Source organism: Malus sylvestris, chromosome 14 (assembly GCF_916048215.2).
Source record: "Malus sylvestris chromosome 14, drMalSylv7.2, whole genome shotgun sequence".
NCBI lineage: Eukaryota > Viridiplantae > Streptophyta > Magnoliopsida > Rosales > Rosaceae > Malus > Malus sylvestris.
The window spans coordinates 27209098-27228818 of NC_062273.1; the positions used below are offsets into that span (position 1 = coordinate 27209098).

Here is a 19721-nt window from a genome sequence, read left to right on the forward strand (position 1 = left end):
ACACTATCTAGGGTATACTTCAGTGATAGATCCTTCATCAACGAACGAAGATGACTTGCCGATAGATTGATCGGATTCTAGCGTTGTCTTTGACGTGTTCCCTACTGCTCTGCTTCGGAGGAAAAATGCTGGTTGGTTAGGTAATGTAGACTGACAGAGTAGCTTAAGAATAACAAGGGTGAAATGCCAACTTAGTCCCTAAACTATCACCTCAATGAAAATTAGGTCCCTTAATTACTTTTTGGTAAAATAAGTCCCTAAATTCATTACGAATTGCTAAATTGCATCCCTACTATTATATTCAAAGCTATTTTATCCAATTTTTCGTCAACTTAAGTCACTTTGAAGTGTAATACCGTCATTTTTCGCCTATAAGTCCTTAACATTTCATATAGGTTACAAATCTAACGTATAATTTATCCTCAAAAGTTAACTTCATACACTATTTCTTTATGAATAATTACCAATCAACCCTTTAATGTGTATCACATACAAGTAACGTGACTTAAATTGATGGAAAATTGAAAATAGTAGCTTTGAATATAATATTAGAGATGTAATTGACAGATTTTTATAATTTAAGGACTGATTTTTCTGAAGAAAAAAATTAGTTCAGTGACCTAATTTTCACTCAGATGATAATTCAGAAACTAAATTTACAGAAAAGAACACAATCTTCGTTTTCTGCTCTATGTAAGTCTATACTTGGTAAATAATACAACAACAACAACAACAAAGCCTTTTCCTACTAAGTGGGGTCGGCTATACTTGGTAAATAATACATGGAAAAAAATAGAATGTACAATTTGAGGAAGATTCTGGAAAATTATCGTTACGATAGTAAGTACCAAAATGTTTAATTCGGTTATTACCGATTAAAGGACTCACTAAACCATATCAATCACGTTATGTGAAAAATCAAGATATTGGAGAAACTCAGGATACAGATTACATTTGCATCTTTGATGTTTTCAATACTAACAATGGTCAATCATCGTTGGAAACCAAATTCAAGTTTCATGTTTTCTAACAAATAAATATAAACAGATGTAGAGTCCGAGCTCTAGTAGAATTTTATGCGATTCACATCATATAAACAAACAGAAATTGCCCCTAAAACTTGTATGTGCAGAACGTTCATCCTTTTAAGGACGGATGATACCATATCGGTAGATTTTGTTATTGTCTAGAGATGATTGTATATATAAGCGGATATTACAATACGTAGCAGTAACAGCTTATCTATTCACACTATCTAGGGTATACTTCAGTGATGGATCCTTCATAAACGGATGGAGATGACTTACTGATAGATTGAGCGGAGTCCAGTGTTGCCTCTGACATGTTTCCCATTGCTCTGCTTTGGAGGAAAAATGCCGGTTGTTGAGGTGATGGCAGAGTAAGAGAGTAGCTACTGAGCATGAGAACTACCGATTGCATTGTCGGCCTGTTAGCTGGATCTTCCTGAACACAAAGTAAGCCAATGTGGATGCATCTGATTACTTCAGTCCTCGAATGAGAGTCTCTTAGACACGGATCCAACAATTCCAAAGATGCCCCATCTCTCCATAACTTCCAAGCCTGCATAAAATTCAAAAGTTTAATTCATGATGCTATGTCAATGCAAGAGAACAGAACACTACACTTTTCATTTTAAGCTTACATGGCTGATGAGGTCCTCAGCTGCATCGGTCTGAAAGAATTTACTGTTCTTCTTGCCACTGATGATTTCTAGCACTAAAACACCGAAGCTATATAGATCGGACTTGAAAGAAAAATGTCCGTGCCTTAGATACTCGGGAGACATATAACCACTACAAGAAACACAACCATCAGTATAGAAATTATGACAAGATGTAACGAGAGAACATTTCAGATTCAATTTGATAATTGCAAAACAGAAGTGGTCGTGAGAAAAGAATGAAATAGGTAACTTACAATGTTCCGACAATTCTATTCGTGTTTGCTTGAGTTTGATCAACCCCAAATATCCTGGCCATGCCAAAATCAGATATTTTTGGATGCATCTCCCCATCTAACAATATATTGCTAGCTTTAAGATCACGATGTATAATTCTAAGTCGGGAATCTTCATGTAGGTACATGATTCCTCGAGCAATTCCTGAAATAATCTTGTATCGTCTTGACCAATCCAATTGCCCTTGTTTCTCAGGGTCTGCAAATCATCAAAATTAAGTTATCATCGACGAACTGCTATTGCAATAGGGAAAGACTATCAGATGTCTGAGTGTACAAACCAAATAGGAAACAGTCTAGGCTTTTGTTGGGCACAAATTCATAAATAAGAATCTTTTCTTGGCCTTCCAAGCAGAATCCCAATAGCCTAACCAGATTTCGGTGTTGAAGCTTGGCTACCAATACCATCTCATTCTTAAACTCTTCCGTGCCTTGGTCAGAGTTCCTTGATAACCTCTTCACAGCTACTTCTTGACCGTTTGCAAGTATACCCTGCGAGAAAACGTCAATCAAACAATGGAATGTCCACTCATGGCATTCATGGACAGATTCTGAGGCTCCAAAATTATTCAGATTTTGCATGCATATAAATTGGAACTTTGTAGACCTGAAGGAGCACTCATATCATATACAGATTAACATACCTTGTAAACTTTACCGAAACCACCTTCGCCTAACTTGTGATCATCGGAGAAATTGCTCGTGGCTGCTTGGATGGCAGCAAAATCAAATAGCAAAGACCCGACAGTAGTAATGTCATTGTCACCTGCACAACCAACCAAACCATAGAAGCATAATGTTTATAGACGAGGAATAAATGAAAGGAGAATAAATGAGAATAAACAAGAGGAGAATTGCAGAAGAATATATTTGTTTACCGCTTGGTTCATCTGCTGCTGCTTGATTGTACTTCTTTCTTGCTCTCCTAGTTATGCAGCAGTAACCAACAACAATGAGTAGCACAGATACAGATATTGGTACAACAATGGCAACAACTGTAACAGTTGGGATTTTGCTTTTTCCTGTAAAATAAACAAAAAATATTTTCCAATAAACTAATCTCATAATACCAGAAATGACTTGATTGGGGCTTCTAAAAAGTTATAAAATGTTTGTTCGCTTTACCTTTAGGCGGAGGAGGAGGAGCCCCTGGTGCAGGCTCAGGGGCTGTGTCGTTCTGGGCGTAGAAGAGGTAGGTTGCATACCTAAAGTTACAACTCGGATGCAAAAGTCGTACCTCTCGCTTTCCGCTACAACAACTCTGCCATTCCGCTATGGCAGCCCTTAAGCACCGTTCGCAAGCAGTCGCGGACAGGTCCTGTGTGCACTGTCCAAGGCTGTACAGGTGAATCCGATCACTGACGGTCTCTTTTTTTGTAGCGAACTTGTCGGCGTCTTTGGCAGCCTCGGTAGCCACCTCGTTCATACTCGCCGCCACCACCTGGTTGAACCGAGTCTGATCGGGGGGGTCATCCCCGTTCCAGCTGTACAGGGGGGTCAACTCGGGGGCGGTGGAGAAGAATGACTCGTTGGAATAGCGTAGCATGCAGTCTTCGTACCAGATCACCGCCTGTTTTTGTAAGGAGCAGCGTTGTGGGGCCTCAGCGGTTGCGGTGGCGACACAGGTTTCGCAAACGTCGGTGCCCACGACGTCGCCGCGGCAGAGGAAAAGGCCGTAGACGGCGTTGTTTGTGGTTTGGACTGTGTCGTTGTAGAAACCGGTGGAGTGGTTAGCATTGGAGGAGAGGATGGAGAGGAGGCGGTTGAGGTTGGACTGGAAGGTGGAGTTTGGGGTGAAGGTGGTGTTTTGGCAGAGTTTATACGGGTAATCAGCTTCCGCACCGGTCGGAAAGCTGAGCAGAGTAAAAATGGAAATAATCAAAAGAAGGGTAGTAATGTTTTTCATTTTTTGACGATTGATCATAAAATCATAGGTTTTTGTATTGAGTATCAACAAAAGCAATGCAGGAGTGGAAGAGTTCCTCTCATTAAATAGACTTGTAAACAGCCTGAGTTAACTGAGTTTGGAATGGATTGAATCTGACCCGTTAATCTAACATGTCACTCAAATTCAACTCATTAATCTAATAAGTCACCTGTTTCATCTTTTAATCCCATTAAATTTTTTTTTTTTTTGCAAAAATAAGAGAATGTATATTCCGTTCACATTGAAAAATTTCCCATCTGCAAGATGTGTATGGTATATTATTATTTAATTATTAAATCATTATAATACATATGTGTACGGTATGTACTATCAATCATCTAACGGTAATAAATATGATGGTGAGCATACACGACACTAAATGGTGGTAAGCAAAAATGTTTCCAAAAAACAAAGGTAGGGGGACCAAAATTTTAAACTCAAATACATAGTTGTTGATAAGTAAACTATGTTGGTTAACGCGCTTATTTTTTATTGGTGATATTTTTCAATTTAAAATTTTAATTTCCCTAATATTGTTTTGATTAATCCCACCTTGTACGTACCTTGTCCACATAAGAAAGGTTTAGGTCAACTAATATACCTTTAACCCATGTTTAACGGTTTCTTCGTTGTCGCCCTTCTTCTTTGTTTGGTTTTTCAAAGTGATCAGCTCATGATAAAAAGACCAAATCTTCTGCACCCAAAATGGGTGTGGTCTCTCTATGACCCTGATGAATGTTTGACACCTATTAAATATTTTAACAATATTTAATAGGGGTCAGACATTCATTGGGGCCATAGAGAGGTCACACCCATTTTGGGTGCAGATGATTTGGTCTCATTGAAATGTAGTCATGAATTGACAGGAATGTTTGAACCGGCAGACAAGTTTTGTACTAAGACCATCTCCAACCCTGACCTATAACCTAAATTTTCCCCTTCCCCCCCCCCCCCAAATCCACTCCAACCCAAAACCTAAACCAAACCTAAAACCTAAAACTTAAAATGAAGGCAAATATAGGTCACAAATTTAGCCCACAAAAGCTGCTGGGACCCACGGATGAGAGTGAAAAGTGGGTCTTGTCCTGTAGCCAACGACTACTTTTCTTCATCGGATGGTGGTGGTAATTGGACCGTTGGTTAATCCAACGGTCCACATTCAATTTTTTTTTGTTTTATATTTATATATTTATTGAATCTAACGGTCCAAATTTAAATCCAATGGCTAGAATAATCTTAAAATTTATGTGGTTTATTAATTGTCTTTTTTTTTTTTTTTAAGTTTATGTGGTTTATCATGATTTTCATGTATTGATTTAGTGATTTTTCAAAATTTATCGGAATTTAAATATTTTTAGGTTAAAATGTTCATAAAATTAATTTAGGATAGTCTACATAATTTTTTTTTTTAAAAAAAAAGTTAATTTAAAAAAAAATAGCCTTAATTCATTTTTTGATAATCTGGGGCTCAAATTTTAGGCCAAAAGGGTTGGAGTAGAAAAACTGTTTCTGGGCTAAAACCTAAATTTTCTGGGCTAAATATTTTTAGGTTTTAGGTCAGGGTTGGAGATGGTCTAAGAGTTGAGTTGACTGGAAATTTTAGCCAAACTCTTCTTGCCTTTTTTTCCTTCCTCAAATATTCAACATCTTTGATTTTTTTTTTCTTCATTCTTTTTACAAGGCTACTACTCTTAAAACTTGAACTTGAGTACAAGGGGCTGAAATTGTCTTAATCAACTGACCTAATCAACTTTTGCTGTTGGACATGTTCAATTAATGCTTTCAAAACTTCTTTAGTCTTCTGAAGGGTTAATTACACTAACACCCCTTAAGGTTTATCGTTTTTTCACAAAACCCCCTCAGGTTTGAAACATTACACTTACACTCCTTGACGTTTTAATTCACTTTCACATCCACCCCTTAAGGACAAAATTACCCTTGTAGTTAATTAGTTACAAAAAAAAATTAATAAATAAAGAGCCCAAGGTTAAGCGAGAGTGTTAGAACATAGATTGGTGGTCCATATCTTCATAGTCCAGATCACATATTGGCTAAAGCATCTGAAATGCGGTGCATAACGCGCTTATTTTTTAGGGAACTTTAACGAAAAGCACCCGGTACTGTTCACTTTAACGAAAAGTCACATTTTTACACTAAAAAGTCAATCTTGGTACTATTCACTTTACCCTTTATTTTGTCCTTATCATTAAAACTCAAAGTTTTCAAGCCCTTTTCATTAGTTTTCCTTATTTTTTATTGGTGACATTTTTCAATTTAAAATTTTAATTTCCCTAATATTGTTTTGATTAATCCCACCTTGTACGTACCTTGTGCACATAAGAAAGGTTTAGGTCAACTAATATACCTTTAACCCATGTTTAACAGTTTCTTCGTTGTCGCCTTTCTTCTTTGTTTGGTTTTTCAAAGTGATCAGCTCATGATAAAAAGACCAAATCTTTTGCACCCAAATGTGGTCTCTCTATGGCCCTAATGAATGTCTGACACCTATTAAATATCTTAACAACAATATTTAATAGGTGTCAGACATTCATTGGGGCCATAGAGAGGCCACACCCATTTTGGGTGCAGATGATTTGGTCTCATTGAAATGTAGTCATGAATTGACAGGAATGTTTGAACCGGCAGACAAGTTTTGTCCTAAGAGATGAGTTGACTGGAAATTTTAGCCAAACTCTTCTTGCCTTTTTTTCCTTCCTCAAATATTCTACATCTTTGATTTTTTTTTTTCTTCATTCTTTTTACAAGGCTACTACTCTTAAAACTTGAACTTGAGTACAAGGGGCTGAAATTGTCTTAATCAACTGACCTAATCAACTTTTGCTGTTGGACATGTTCAATTAATGCTTTCGAAACTTCTTTAGTCTTCAGAAGGGTTAATTACACTAACACCCCTTAAGGTTTATCGTTTTTTCACAAAACCCCCTCAGGTTTGAAACATTACACTTACACTCCTTGACGTTTTAATTCACTTTCACATCCACCCCTTAAGGACAAAATTACCCTTGTAGTTAATTAGTTACAAAAAAAAATTAATAAATAAAGAGCCCAAGGTTAAGCGAGAGTGTTAGAACATAGATTGGTGGTCCATATCTTCATAGTCCAGATCACATATTGGCTAAAGCATCTGAAATGCGGTGCATAACGCGCTTATTTTTTAGGGAACTTTAACGAAAAACACCCGGTACTGTTCACTTTAATGAAAAGTCACATTTTTACACTAAAAAGTCAATCTTGGTACTATTCACTTTACCCTTTATTTTGTCCTTATCATTAAAACTCAAAGTTTTCAAGCCCTTTTCATTAGTTTTCCTTATTTTTTATTGGTGACATTTTTCAATTTAAAATTTTAATTTCCCTAATATTGTTTTGATTAATCCCACCTTGTACGTACCTTGTGCACATAAGAAAGGTTTAGGTCAACTAATATACCTTTAACCCATGTTTAACAGTTTCTTCGTTGTCACCTTTCTTCTTTGTTTGGTTTTTCAAAGTGATCAGCTCATGATAAAAAGACCAAATCTTCTGCACCCAAATGTGGTCTCTCTATGGCCCTAATGAATGTCTGACACCTATTAAATATCTTAACAACAATATTTAATAGGTGTCAGACATTCATTGGGGCCATAGAGAGGCCACACCCATTTTGGGAGCAGATGATTTGGTCTTATTGAAATGTAGTCATGAATTGACAGGAATGTTTGAACCGGCAGACAAGTTTTGTCCTAAGAGATGAGTTGACTGGAAATTTTAGCCAAACTCTTCTTGCCTTTTTTTCCTTCCTCAAATATTTTACATCTTTGATTTTTTTTTTTCTTCATTCTTTTTACAAGGCTACTACTCTTAAAACTTGAACTTGAGTACTAGGGGCTGAAATTGTCTTAATCAACTGACCTAATCAACTTTTGCTGTTGGACATGTTCAATTAATGCTTTCGAAACTTCTTTAGTCTTCAGAAGGGTTAATTACACTAACACCCCTTAAGGTTTATCGTTTTTTCACAAAACCCCCTCAGGTTTGAAACATTACACTTACACTCCTTGACGTTTTAATTCACTTTCACATCCACCCCTTAAGGACAAAATTACCCTTGTAGTTAATTAGTTACAAAAAAAAATTAATAAATAAAGAGCCCAAGGTTAAGCGAGAGTGTTAGAACATAGATTGGTGGTCCATATCTTCACAGTCCAGATCACATATTGGCTAAAGCATCTGAAATGCGGTGCATCCACTGAGAGCTTTTGCCAAAAGTTGCTAAAGTTTTCATGGTGATATCCCTTTATATCCCTTTATATTCTGTAATACGTTTGGAAAAGCCTACCTGGGCAGAGCTGGAATGTGGGCGAAGGTCAGCAACAAAATTGCTTCAGCCTGGACAAAAGAAGGCAGGAAAGCACTGATAGAACAGATGCTCCGAGAACAACTCAAGAATGGAAAGGCTGATGCTCGAACAAACGAATTCTAGTCCTGTAATCGTCACACAAATAAACCCTTAAATCCAACAACAATTTATATGTTACAACTCAAATTAAACACACATGGCATTATTAAAAAAATCAGTAAAGACAAAACCAACACAGTCAAAACTAAATAATGAGTAATCACTGAAGAAGTAGATGAATCCTTTGACCTGAAAAGCTCATAAGTGAAGAAAGAAGACGATGACCCAGTTATTCGTTGGTAGTGATTTGCAGCTGACCCAGTTAGAAGACAATATGTGCCTCTCAATTGCTTCCCATCAATCCAACCCTTCAACTTCAAATGGGGAAATAACAAATCAATTTGGTTCAATCGAGTGAAATCACATTGTTCTGGAAATGATAAAGTCATTCATGTAAGAGATATTCACATATTCCCTTAATACCCACAATGGACTTGTTTGCACAACGACAAATTATTTAAGCATTTTTAAGCAAATCCAGAATGACACATCTTTCTCTAACAATAAAACGCAATTGCATTGTCTCTCTTTCTAGAAAATATAAAAAGTTTCAAATTCATGCATAGAGAGGGAGTACTTTAAAATTTTGTTATATAACATGAGACGTGGATAATATTATTTATCCAAAAAAAGATATACAATTTTCTTTGTTAAGTTCTTCGATTTAAAAATCTCAATTTTACAAACATGGCAGAATTTTAATGATCTACAATATACAGAAAAACAGTACTATCCAGCATAGAATAGAGCAGAAGAAACTATAAAAAAATATCTAGCATTACATCTTAGGTATATTTATAAAACACAAATTTGATGTGTCTAAGTATCTTTTAGGGTTGTCAATTGGCTAAAAAATATATTGGAAAATAATCAAAAGAAAACACTTTTAGTTGGTTATAAATATTTACTAAGGTCTTGATCACTCATATATTTCATGCAATTATACCATCCATTTCTAAAGTCTTTGTGATGTTTTTGTGTTAAAATGGTTGCATTTTACCTTACCTTGTGTTAGTGTGCAGTTAAATTTGTTTTATGATTAATTTCAAGCAAAAAGGAGAAAAGGAAATAATAAAAACAAACAAAAGAATTGGAAGTGAGGCTTGTATTCCACTTGTGGCTTTAGTGACTTGGAAAAGAGCTGCCTTTTGGTTAAAGGCAAGGAAAACACATGGAAGTGAAGTGGGGAAGACAGAGAGGCACGGCAGAGAGTGAATGGAGCAGCAGAAAAGCAGGAAAACAGAGAGCAAAAGAGGAGGAGTACGCACGGAAGTGGGAAAGAAAGAGAAGAAAAATGAAATAAAATAAAGTAAAAGCAATGTGAACACATGGAAGTGGAGCTTGTCTCCACGGGAAGTTTTTGAAAAAGAAATCAAAGAGCAAAAGAAGGGGGATAAGTTAACAATGATGGCCTTCCACTTGTGGCCTTGGTGCTTAAAAACAAAAATCATTTCCTTTTGTTTAAGGAAAGCACACGGCAAGACAGAGGGAAGGGATATATGGCAGCGCATGAGAACCAGAGAGGGAGAACACGGACAGGGAGTTGGAAGAAAAAGAAGGCAGAGGGGAGGAAGTCAGGAGCAGAGAAGAGCAACATAGCAGAAAAATAAGGGAGCCGCAGCTCCACATGGAAGGAGGATCGGAGAGCATCAGGAGATAACCTCCTTGTAAAAAAGGGTTGTTTCTTTCTTTGATTCTTCATGGATAATTTCTTATGTATTCAAATAATTATGTGTAACTAATTTATTTTGCTAGAGTGAGGTCATGAGCCGCAACATGATTACGTAAATTTCTCTTTCAATTGCTTAAGTGTTGTTACATCCTTGCTTTGATATTTTCAATCACTGAATTAAACTATCTATGTATCTTGATGCTTGATCACCATTAGGATGCTTAGAAAAGTTATCGGATGCAATTTTGAACGAATGTCACGTTAAAATTGGTTGTGCTTCTTGTGATTGAGAATTGTACTCTCCTAAGGTAAATATCATGCTCTTAGGGATTACATGGTTTAACAAAAGGATTTTCACCAAGATTAATGAATCACTCATGTTTATATTTAGTCTAAATGTCATGGATAAGTTGCATGTAGTGGTATGCGTTTTAGCTTGAATGTCACAAGTAAAACATACACAAGGAAAATCCAACCTTCAAAGAATGTGTGTTTTCAATTATTTAAGCAATTGGAATAGCTACGTAGGAGTGTTGTTGGTAAAGGTTGAACTCTAGTATATTGTCAATCTATTTTTCTTCAATCATTTATTTTATCTTGAATTTCCTCATTTACTTGTTTTGTTTAGTTGAATCACTGTTCCTATAAGCCCATTTCCCATTTTAGATATTTGTTTAAGTCACATCCAGTAGTATTTAGTTTCGTCAAATTAGTGTAATTCTTAGAGTTAAATAAGTTAAATACACAAAAACTCGTAAATTGTTTATATCAGTCCCTGAGGAGATCGACCTTGCTTGAGCCATTCTATACTACAAACACTTGTTCTTTTGCAAGAATTTTCTATGGTTTAACCCTTTGTTTTACAAGCGGTAAAAATTACCATCAGGTCTGTTCAGCAATAAAGCTCAGTTCATGTGGAATTGGGGGAAAGCAAAGGTTCAAAACTCTAATAATCCAAATAGAACCTATTATGTTAAAATGGTCCTTGAATAAGGTCAGCAGTGGTATTTGCAAAGAAACAACGATGTTAACTCTCATGTATATGTTCACCGATTAGATTCGATTGAATACCATTTTCTCGGGATGTAGAGCTCGGTGATGATTGACTCCTCGTTTTGCATCTTGTCGATTAAGATTATAACCTAGAAACCAAAATCAAACAAACATAGAAACATATATGAGAAATTACACGAATCGGCAAGGATTTTAAGGATTCGGAATGCAATGAAGAGAGGAAAACATGAGGAAAACATGCTTATATGGCTAACATGATCAAAGAAATTGCAAAAAACAACAAATGGGGAAAATTACAGAACATGGGCATTTCCTAAAACTCCATGTTTTCCATTCCAAATTTTTTTGGGCATACAAAATGAAGCTTATGGAATGAAGAGTAAGATTATTACCTTTGCCAGACCCAGAGTGGTTGCAAAAGCTTGAAAAAATTCAAACTTCACCTCAAATTAGATCAACAGAAAGAGAAATAGGGGAAAACCCAAATGCAATAGGATAGAAAAACAGGCCAATTCCCCTCCAACTTTAGAATAGATAATTAGCCGACTAATCTTAGTCTTGTAATCAATAGAATCCGAGCAACATAATGGATGTAGCCTAGTTATAAGGGGTGAATCACTTAAATTTTGGTGTCCATTTCATTTCAACCCACAACATAAGCCCACAAAAGTTTAATATTTTAATTTATGAACTTGCAAATTTACAAAAGTTTAATATTTTAATTTATGAACTTGCAAATTTTGAACGTCAACAATATTTATCTATTCGCCTTAAGTCGCAAACTCTAAGCATTTGACGTAGAACTTCTAAATCATGTAACATGAATCTTAATTACTCAACGACTAATTAATTAAATGGTCTAAAATAAGACCGGCCGCGTATATAAGGAATGTACAATCTCAACTTGTGTGGTGAATTGCACGCTGGTGGTCAGGAAGAGTATCTGTGAGTCTTTCCAATTGTCACATCCCGGCCCAGGCCCCCACCACATCCTAGGCTCAACTCAGCCGTAGCACGATATAGTCCGCATTGGGCTCCGACCACGCCCTCACGGTTTTGTTTCTAGGAACTCACACGAGAACTTCCCAATGGGTCACCCATCATAGGATTGTTCTCGTGCGAACTCGCTTAACTTCGGAGTTCCGATGGAACCCGAAGCCAGTGAGCTCCCAATAGGAACTCACACGAGAACTTCCCAATGGGTCACCCATCATAGGATTGTTCTCGTGCGAACTCGCTTAACTTCGGAGTTCCGATGGAACCCGAAGCCAGTGAGCTCCCAAAAAGTCTCGTGCTAGGTAAAGATGAGAATATTCTGGGAACTCGCACAAGAACTTCCCAGTGGGTCACCCATCATGGGATTGCTCTCGCGCGAACTCGCATAACTTCGGAGTTTCGATGGAACTCGAAGCCAGTAAGCTCTCAAAAGGCCTCGTGCTAGGTAGAGATGATAATATACATATAAGGCTTACAGAATCCACTCCTCTGGGTGATGTGGGATGTTACACCAACCCCTGAAAATATAGATTGTCGTGACAAAGCCACTAGTTGGTCCATTTTTCAAATAAAAAAATTACCATATCACTTTCTCAATCCACTACAACCACGGCTTGATAGGGTTCGTACCAACGATTGCTGCTTCCATGACCTGGTTCTGGACCTATAATTTCCCCATCAGTCCAAAACGGATTTTAGTAATTTCAACTAGTGATTAAGTAGCTATAGTAATTTAAATTTATATCGAGTAATTACAATTTCCCTAATCAATTAAGGCTTATGAAATAAGGGGTTGATTTTGATACTCCAAATTTCACTTTGTGAAGCTATTTGAAGTGATTTTGGAGTGTCAAAATTATTCCCTTGGTGGTAAGTTGTCCACTTTATTATATTATATTTAAATCGAGCTTCGTTTATGCACTCGAAATTTCGTGTTTGTCCTCACAACTTAGATGAATTTGATATAAAATAACCTATCTTTGCTAAAAAGAAAAAAGAAAAAAAACCCCTCAATTATAACAAATTATATTCAAGGCCAAAAATTAAGAAAAGAAAACTAAAAACGGAAGGTAAATTCGGTCGTTGGTGCGTGTTTGTCGTTAAACCCAGAATCACAGTCAGGTCACTCAATCGTAGTAACCCAGGCGGATAAATGTATTTCCAGAAAAAGACCGTTAGGACCCGCCATTTTTCCTCTCTCTTGAACTCTCTCTCTCCTCCACCTCTGCTCTCTCTCTTTCCAGCCAAAAATAGGCAGCCGACCCGCCACCAAAACCCAAAAGGCATAAAAGATGGTTTTTTGGGTTTATGTTTTTCTTTAATTTTGTATATTTATTTTTAATTGGCAACAAAAACAAGCGCGCATTCTCATCCTGACAGAGCCAACGAAGACGAATAAATCGCTACTTTTTGTAAGGGACGATCAATTTTGTGCAGCTCCCTTTTGCGGTCTTTTCTCCTCTGGTAGTTGAGAAGAGGGATAGGAAGATACACAAGAAAAAGGTTCGATCTTTGATGCTTTGTTCAAGTTTTGGATTTTTTTTTTTCCGCCGCGGAATGTGATTTTTTGTGCAGGATTGCAGATGGGTTTTGTGTGTTTTGTGATTTTAGTTTCATGGTTGATGTGAAAATATGGACTTTTTATGTTTGTTTTTGTATGAAATAAATGATTTTGTGAAAACTGCAAATGAGCTAGTCTCTGTTTTCCTAAATGTTTGATATCTCATCATAAATATGCTTTCTTCGCATCTTTAATAAGAAAATTTTGAATCCATGTCTCTGCAACCAAGTTCGAATCCCCATCTCCGTGGTTTGGTCAATTAGCGTAGAATATCGCTTGTGTCAAAGAAAAAAAATTGAATTGGTTGTGGCGGATCCAGAATTTTAATAGTGGGTTGTCCCAATATAAAAAAGTTCCATAAAATTAAACGAAAGTAACATTGAATAATTAAACAATGAATTACAATTTTTCATTCATAATCTTGCACAAACAAGATTACAAGGTATAAAAACTAAATTTTTCTATGACGAGATTTTATACTCTGAAAACATTTCATGATAGTTTCATTGTCAACGCAAAAAAAAAAAAAAAAAAAGTCTTTCTCAATTGAACAACTAAGCCATCATTTAACCATTGTTCCTCTATTTTTTTGCAGAGTGAATATTCATGGCGAAAAATCTACACCCATCAATTAATCAAATAAAAAACTATATTAATTGATAAAACTAAAAACATATAAAAGAACTAACAAACATATCATCAAATAATATTAAAAAATTCATAACAAATTAACAAAAACAAAAATCTATTATGGAATTAACATTTTATAGTATTTTGACAAAAAAAAAACATTTTATGGTATTAATTTAAACTAAAATATAACACTTAAATTTAGGAATGAGAGGATTATGTGGTGGAGGAGAAAACATATTAGAATTGATGAAGTGGATAGTTAAATAGGGAATTATAATTAGAATAGGTAAAGTGGACTGTATAGCAAAGCAACCCACGTGATTTTTTGTTTTTTAATAAAAATGGTGAGGCTAAAAAGCCTCACACGTGGCTTAGCAGAGTGTTTTCCAACCAATAGCAAAAACACACTGTTTTACTAAATGGTTAGTCTTCATCTTCTCCTCCTGGTTTGCAGAAGGCCGTAACAGAGCAGCCGTCGCCGCTGTTTTCTCCTCCACCATATACCCTTATTTGGGTGGTCTGTAGAGGTCTCACAGCCACTAGTCCGGGCTTCTGGGTGGTCTCAAGACCACCCAGGTCCCTTAATAGATCCGCCCCTATATATACATATATGTGACAGTGAGTGCAGTGTGCAGAGCTGAGAGCGAAGTGAAATATAGGCTACAGAGGGGAGAGAAAGAGCGCTATCAAGGAAGGGAGAGAGCAGCTTCACGTCTGGTAACCTCTCTTTTTAATGTTCCTTCCTCTGTTTAGATATGAAATACATTTATGTTTAACTCATTTCTAGAAACGACGCTCTCTGTACTATATATATTTATAGATCGAAGGAGACTTATGCTTCATGTAATTGTAGGATCATGGGGAAGATCCGAAAGCTCATGCATGGTGTACACTCGGGATGGAAACGTATGAGGGCTTGGTATCATGCCTACAAGATCAAGAAAATGCAAAATTCCCCAGCAGAAGTGAAGCGCAGGGAGACCAAGATCATGGAGGACATTGCTCCCACCTTTAACCATGGCAATCCCCTCTATGCAGAGACATAGGAGGATGTCAGGGCTGCACAAATTCTGAATGAGGCTGGTCTCTGGAAGGGAAAAGCAGTCAGCTATCACCCAGATAAGAAGAAGGAGCAGAAAACGGTGAAGAAGGCTGTTGAAGCTCGCAGCAAGTGAGGGTTCTCTCTGCAATGTATAAAACAGGGCCACTCAATTTAATGTTCTTGGTGTTTGTGATCTGTTGTCATGATATTGAATTCTGGTGTTTGTGATCTGTTGTCATGATATTGAATTCTGATCAAGAATCTTATTTTAGATAAGTCTTTGCCAAAAAACGCGTGTAACATTGCCAAATATTCATAGAAAAACTTGATTTGGCACGTATTAAATTTTTACAACAAAGTTTAAAAGGCTACGTTCATAAATACGTTTCACTTAATCATTGGACCATAAAGTGAGCACATCCATTAAAGGTCCAGAAGATCCACTCTCAACCGTTTGTCCGCTTTCAAACGGTTCAACCGGTTCAACCGATTTTCTATTTTCTTTGTATTCTTTTCAATTTCTTTTTATTCCCCCAAGCATCCAATGCCAGGCAATGCTTGCGTGAGCTGCTTCTGGAAGCTTCTAGAACCTTCTTTCGTGTTACGTTTTATGTATACGTCGCTTTGATTAAACTTTTTCGTCGTCCACTCTTATTATACAAATGAACATGTTATCATATAGATGATACCACCCCTAACGTATACCCAACTTGTGCATAGGGGTGGGCGCGGTGCAGTTCGGCCCATTTCCACCTTCAATTCTGCTTAAATTTAACACTAAAATTGTACGTTTCAGTTCACGACGGTTTTGGTTCGGTTCATACCTGTTTACGGCTCCAAGTACTAAATCATTTTACTCTTGCAATTTAGATTACATAAAAAGGTCAAAAGATTTTTATACTAAAAGATAGTAATTAAATCACACAATGAATAACATGCATGACCAATCATAAAAGAATGATGAGCTACAATAGAAGAAGATTTAGAAGTTAAATGGCTACCAAAACTTTACAAAGCTAATAAATGTTATCATGTCAATAAGTAATTCACAAAACACAAACACAAACACATAATTAACAAATTTAGCTTACCATACCCATTTTGGTTACTAATTTAACATTCTAGAAACAAAAGACTAAAAGCACTCTTGTTGAGAAGCATGATCAAACCGTCAAAATTCACAAAAATTTCAAAATCCAATTGATTATTAATATTCACGGTTCGGTTTGGTTCTAAGCAGTTCCACCAACATGAAAACCAGAAACAAAACCGGTATGAACGGTTCAGTTCGATTCCTGAACCTAAGTTAACTTATTTTTGTTTCAACAAAAATTTTCGTGGTTCAATTCGATTTCACAATTTTTATGCCAATCTCTACTTGTGTATATCAGGGCAGCAAGCAGCTGGGCATGAGCTACGTCTAAGTTTTCGTTACGAAATAGTTCAATATGTTAGAGCTAGCTGCGGGGTTTCCAAGCCTAGTAACATTTTAGAAAAAGGTTGAGAGATAGACCTTTTACAATTGTTCAGTTTTTAGGATACCCCACATGTCACTTAGAAATTTTTTAGTTTGCCTAAAATTCAACTCAGTACACCAAGTCTCATAGTATAAGTTGTCATTTTTTTTTTTTAAGCATCTAACTACTCCTATTATAACATTTGGTGTACTAGACCGTGCTCTCGTCGGATCGAAAAGTAAAGAAAATAATATATACGTTAATGTTTGGCACTTTTAGGCTCACATCATGAAGGGGTCGGAACCTTCTGTATTGAGGGTCTATATAAAGGGTGGGAAGTTGATCATCAAGGGTCTATACAAAGGGGGTCGAAACCTCCTGTATTGGCCGATCGTTAACTATAGTCTTGTATTAGCCGACTGCTTATTTTAAAGCCAGTAACAAAAACGGTAGGGTTCTAGAGAAGGATGAGTCTCACCTAACAGATGGCTCTCTACCGTTGGAACCTTGTTGCTACTGGAGGGCTTGTCCAAGTCTTCACCTGTAGTTGTAGCATCCAAGCGATTTTCCAATGAGTAGGCGCTCCCGGGAACCTTGACGAAAAGCTCATCCTCAATTGCATCCTCTTGCATAATCTCTATATGCTCCGGGCCCTAATAAAATCAGTTAACGTGACATCAAAATTGCAAATTCAATCTAATTGAACTTTGATGTAGTTCAGGCACAGGGAAATGAACGGTTGCGTCCTTATTACTACTATGCTTACCGAAGAGCACGTTAGGAAAATAGAAAAAGTACCACTGGTTTCAGAACATACCGCTAGATTAGTCTCCGTAGCTTTCTTTTTAATGTCGTTCATGATTGCTTTCAGTTTTTTCTTAGCCTGGATCCTTGTTGACAGCCCTTCAGCACATTGTGCTTTGGTAACGCCGCAATGACAGGCCACACAAAGTGTTCTGGATCCTTGCTGATCTCAACAAAAGGTGTAGAGCAGCACTTGCTTCCACCTTTCAGTGGTCCCTGTCAGAAAATAAAATGATTTGTAAGCATAACAGTACACTGCTGAAAAGACACTGAAATGTATTATCAATAAATGCACAGAGAAAGGAGATCAAGTTTACTCCCACAAAGGGATGTCAACAAAGTATGAAAATTCAGATTTGTAAAAAGGTACCCTGATGTCGTGGTTAATGCCTTCGCACAGGTAGCACAACTCAATAGTCAAAGGAAGCTGCAAAGGCTTTCCAAGTAATTTTTTTGGTTCGATGGGCCTCAGTTTCTTCCATTCCTCGATGAATGCAAGAAGAGCATCCGAATAACCTGGATTCTCGTTCAAAAATTTGTAAGAAGTTCCTTTAATATTGTCAGCAGCAGTAGAATTCAACGCCTCGAGTTCTTCTGGTCTAAAATTCTCAAAAAGTGGCCTTGGTCTTGAATCCTCTCCTGAGATGCAAGAATACAAGTGGATTCTACCAGTGTATTGGCTCACCTAATATCCAAGAAAGAAAGTTGTGATCAAATACTGTTTGTATAATTGCCACCATCTGTAATGCTAGAGTAACTAAATGAAGCCACATACAATTGAGGGCATCAATACAGATAAATCAACTAATCAGAAAGATGGTCCACTATCTGATTGTTTGAAACCATATCTATTAACCAGATTACAAGTTTTACCTCAAGTCGCAAAGCATCTACGTGGCTGGTACTACTTTCTTTAGCTTCCATTGGCTGAACTGGTTTGGCGTCCTTTGATTTGGTTGCTTGACAGTTGTTTTGGTGTTCCTGCAAATTCTAACTCATAAAATTGCTTCCTTTGACAATAATTGAAAGGAAAAAGTCATCTCTTTCTTTTGAGTCAAGAAAAATTCGAATGTGCCTTTTCAAGTCCATCTTTGTCTTCACTGCTTGTAGAAACATCTCCTTCCAAGTTCTCTTCTGAACGTCCCTTGCCCCCATTGCAATCAGAAACCACTTTAGCCTATTTCACCGATAAAGTTGTATAGATCATGACAAAAAAAATAATAATAATAATACATAAAAAATAATAATAACCTCAAAACGACGAAAATTCACTCTCCTACTTAAAAGGAAGTGCAGTTAATACGCTTAGGTTTTACCTTGGTACTACTGTGCGTTTGGGATGAAATTCCATCACCATCATTGTGCTGTGCAGATCCATGTAGAATGTTAGCAACTAATTTATCATACTCCGGTATCATATCTTTGGCTAAGCAGCCAAAGTTAGGCAATTTTATTGACTCTCCACCAAAGACCTCATCACCCGCTGTCTTTTGCCACATATGATCTTGTATCAGCTCCACCTGACGTCTCAAAGAAAGAAATACCTTCGACCTGCCAAACCGAAATATGAAGTTAAATCCTACATTGCTTATGGCAGAATGGAAACGAAACCTGACTGCCTAAGGATTAGATAAGTATTACGTTTTTTTTGAAATTAACCTAGTACTCAACTTGTTCTGTATTTCATTTTAGGACAATAACGATATGAACATAGTAAAGAGGTTTAGAATCCAGTTAGAATTGAAAGGAACTTCCAAAAATGAAAAGTACCGGTATCTCTTGTATTGCATCATACTTCCCGTCCGTTGTAGATGAAACACGGTGCAAACTCTTGTTCAAGTTTTGCCAATGTGACTCGTCTATAGTATCCTACAACATGTTATACTCATCAGTAAAAGGGAAATAAAGAATACGTTTACAGAATTATATAACAAAAGAAACAATCACCATTCCGCAAAATATGTATATGTTGACTGCATTTGTTTGCCCTCTCCTGTGAGCTCTATCCTCAGCCTTCAAATCAGAAGAATCATGCGCATCAAAGAGTCAATAACATATAAAATAGTGAAAGTTCAACAATGGGGCCTGAAATTAGTTTTTAATGTTTAAACCTGAAGCATCAACGATGGAGACTGAGGAAGCTCCAAGAACACAACGTGCTTTGCTGATGAGAAATCAA

At 36.7% G+C, this 19721-nt stretch overlaps 3 protein-coding genes and 1 long non-coding RNA gene across 10 annotated transcripts in view; 1 reads left to right on the forward strand and 3 right to left on the reverse strand.

The window, feature by feature from the left end:
• Positions 1-895: 895 nt before the first annotated feature.
• Positions 896-19721, reverse strand: part of LOC126598704 (cysteine-rich receptor-like protein kinase 10) — a 43500-nt gene continuing 24674 nt past the window's right edge. Inside the window, exons 2-8 of one of the 6 annotated variants that reach the window (XM_050265067.1) lie at positions 3103-3129; positions 2856-2999; positions 2622-2743; positions 2259-2469; positions 1939-2176; positions 1664-1814; positions 896-1581 (exon numbers count right to left, since the gene is read on the reverse strand). In XM_050265067.1, the coding sequence (XP_050121024.1) occupies positions 1252-1581; positions 1664-1814; positions 1939-2176; positions 2259-2469; positions 2622-2743; positions 2856-2999; positions 3103-3129 (1223 nt within the window). In that variant the 3' untranslated portion in view covers positions 896-1251. The remainder of the gene's footprint in view (positions 1582-1663; positions 1815-1938; positions 2177-2258; positions 2470-2621; positions 2744-2855; positions 3000-3102; positions 3130-19721) is intronic. The other 5 variants (XM_050265066.1, XM_050265065.1, XM_050265064.1 and 2 more) reach the window with 5 other exon arrangements.
• Positions 8232-11479, reverse strand: LOC126598717 (uncharacterized). Its single transcript, XR_007614936.1, has 4 exons — positions 11442-11479; positions 11107-11177; positions 8553-8677; positions 8232-8389 (listed from the first exon to the last, which is right to left on the reverse strand). It is a non-coding gene; the product is annotated as an uncharacterized LOC126598717 (long non-coding RNA).
• LOC126598703 (uncharacterized) overlaps positions 13320-19721 on the forward strand; it is a 97973-nt gene continuing 91571 nt past the window's right edge. The window contains exon 1 of the mRNA XM_050265059.1: positions 13320-13548. The gene's annotated coding sequence lies outside the window, so the exon portion shown is untranslated. The remainder of the gene's footprint in view (positions 13549-19721) is intronic.
• LOC126598711 (uncharacterized) lies at positions 16968-19702 on the reverse strand. Of its 2 annotated transcripts, XM_050265077.1 has the most exons (9): positions 19654-19702; positions 19490-19555; positions 19313-19401; positions 18859-19093; positions 18618-18719; positions 18416-18523; positions 17913-18227; positions 17556-17758; positions 16968-17391 (listed from the first exon to the last, which is right to left on the reverse strand). In XM_050265077.1, the coding sequence occupies exons 3-8, from the start codon at positions 19333-19335 to the stop codon at positions 17606-17608; spliced, it is 936 nt and encodes a 311-aa protein (XP_050121034.1). In that variant the 5' UTR covers positions 19336-19401; positions 19490-19555; positions 19654-19702; the 3' UTR covers positions 16968-17391; positions 17556-17605. The 2 variants fall into 2 exon arrangements, with proteins under 2 accessions (XP_050121034.1, XP_050121033.1); XM_050265076.1 differs by lacking the exon at positions 19654-19702 and having other exon boundaries at positions 19313-19411; positions 19490-19554.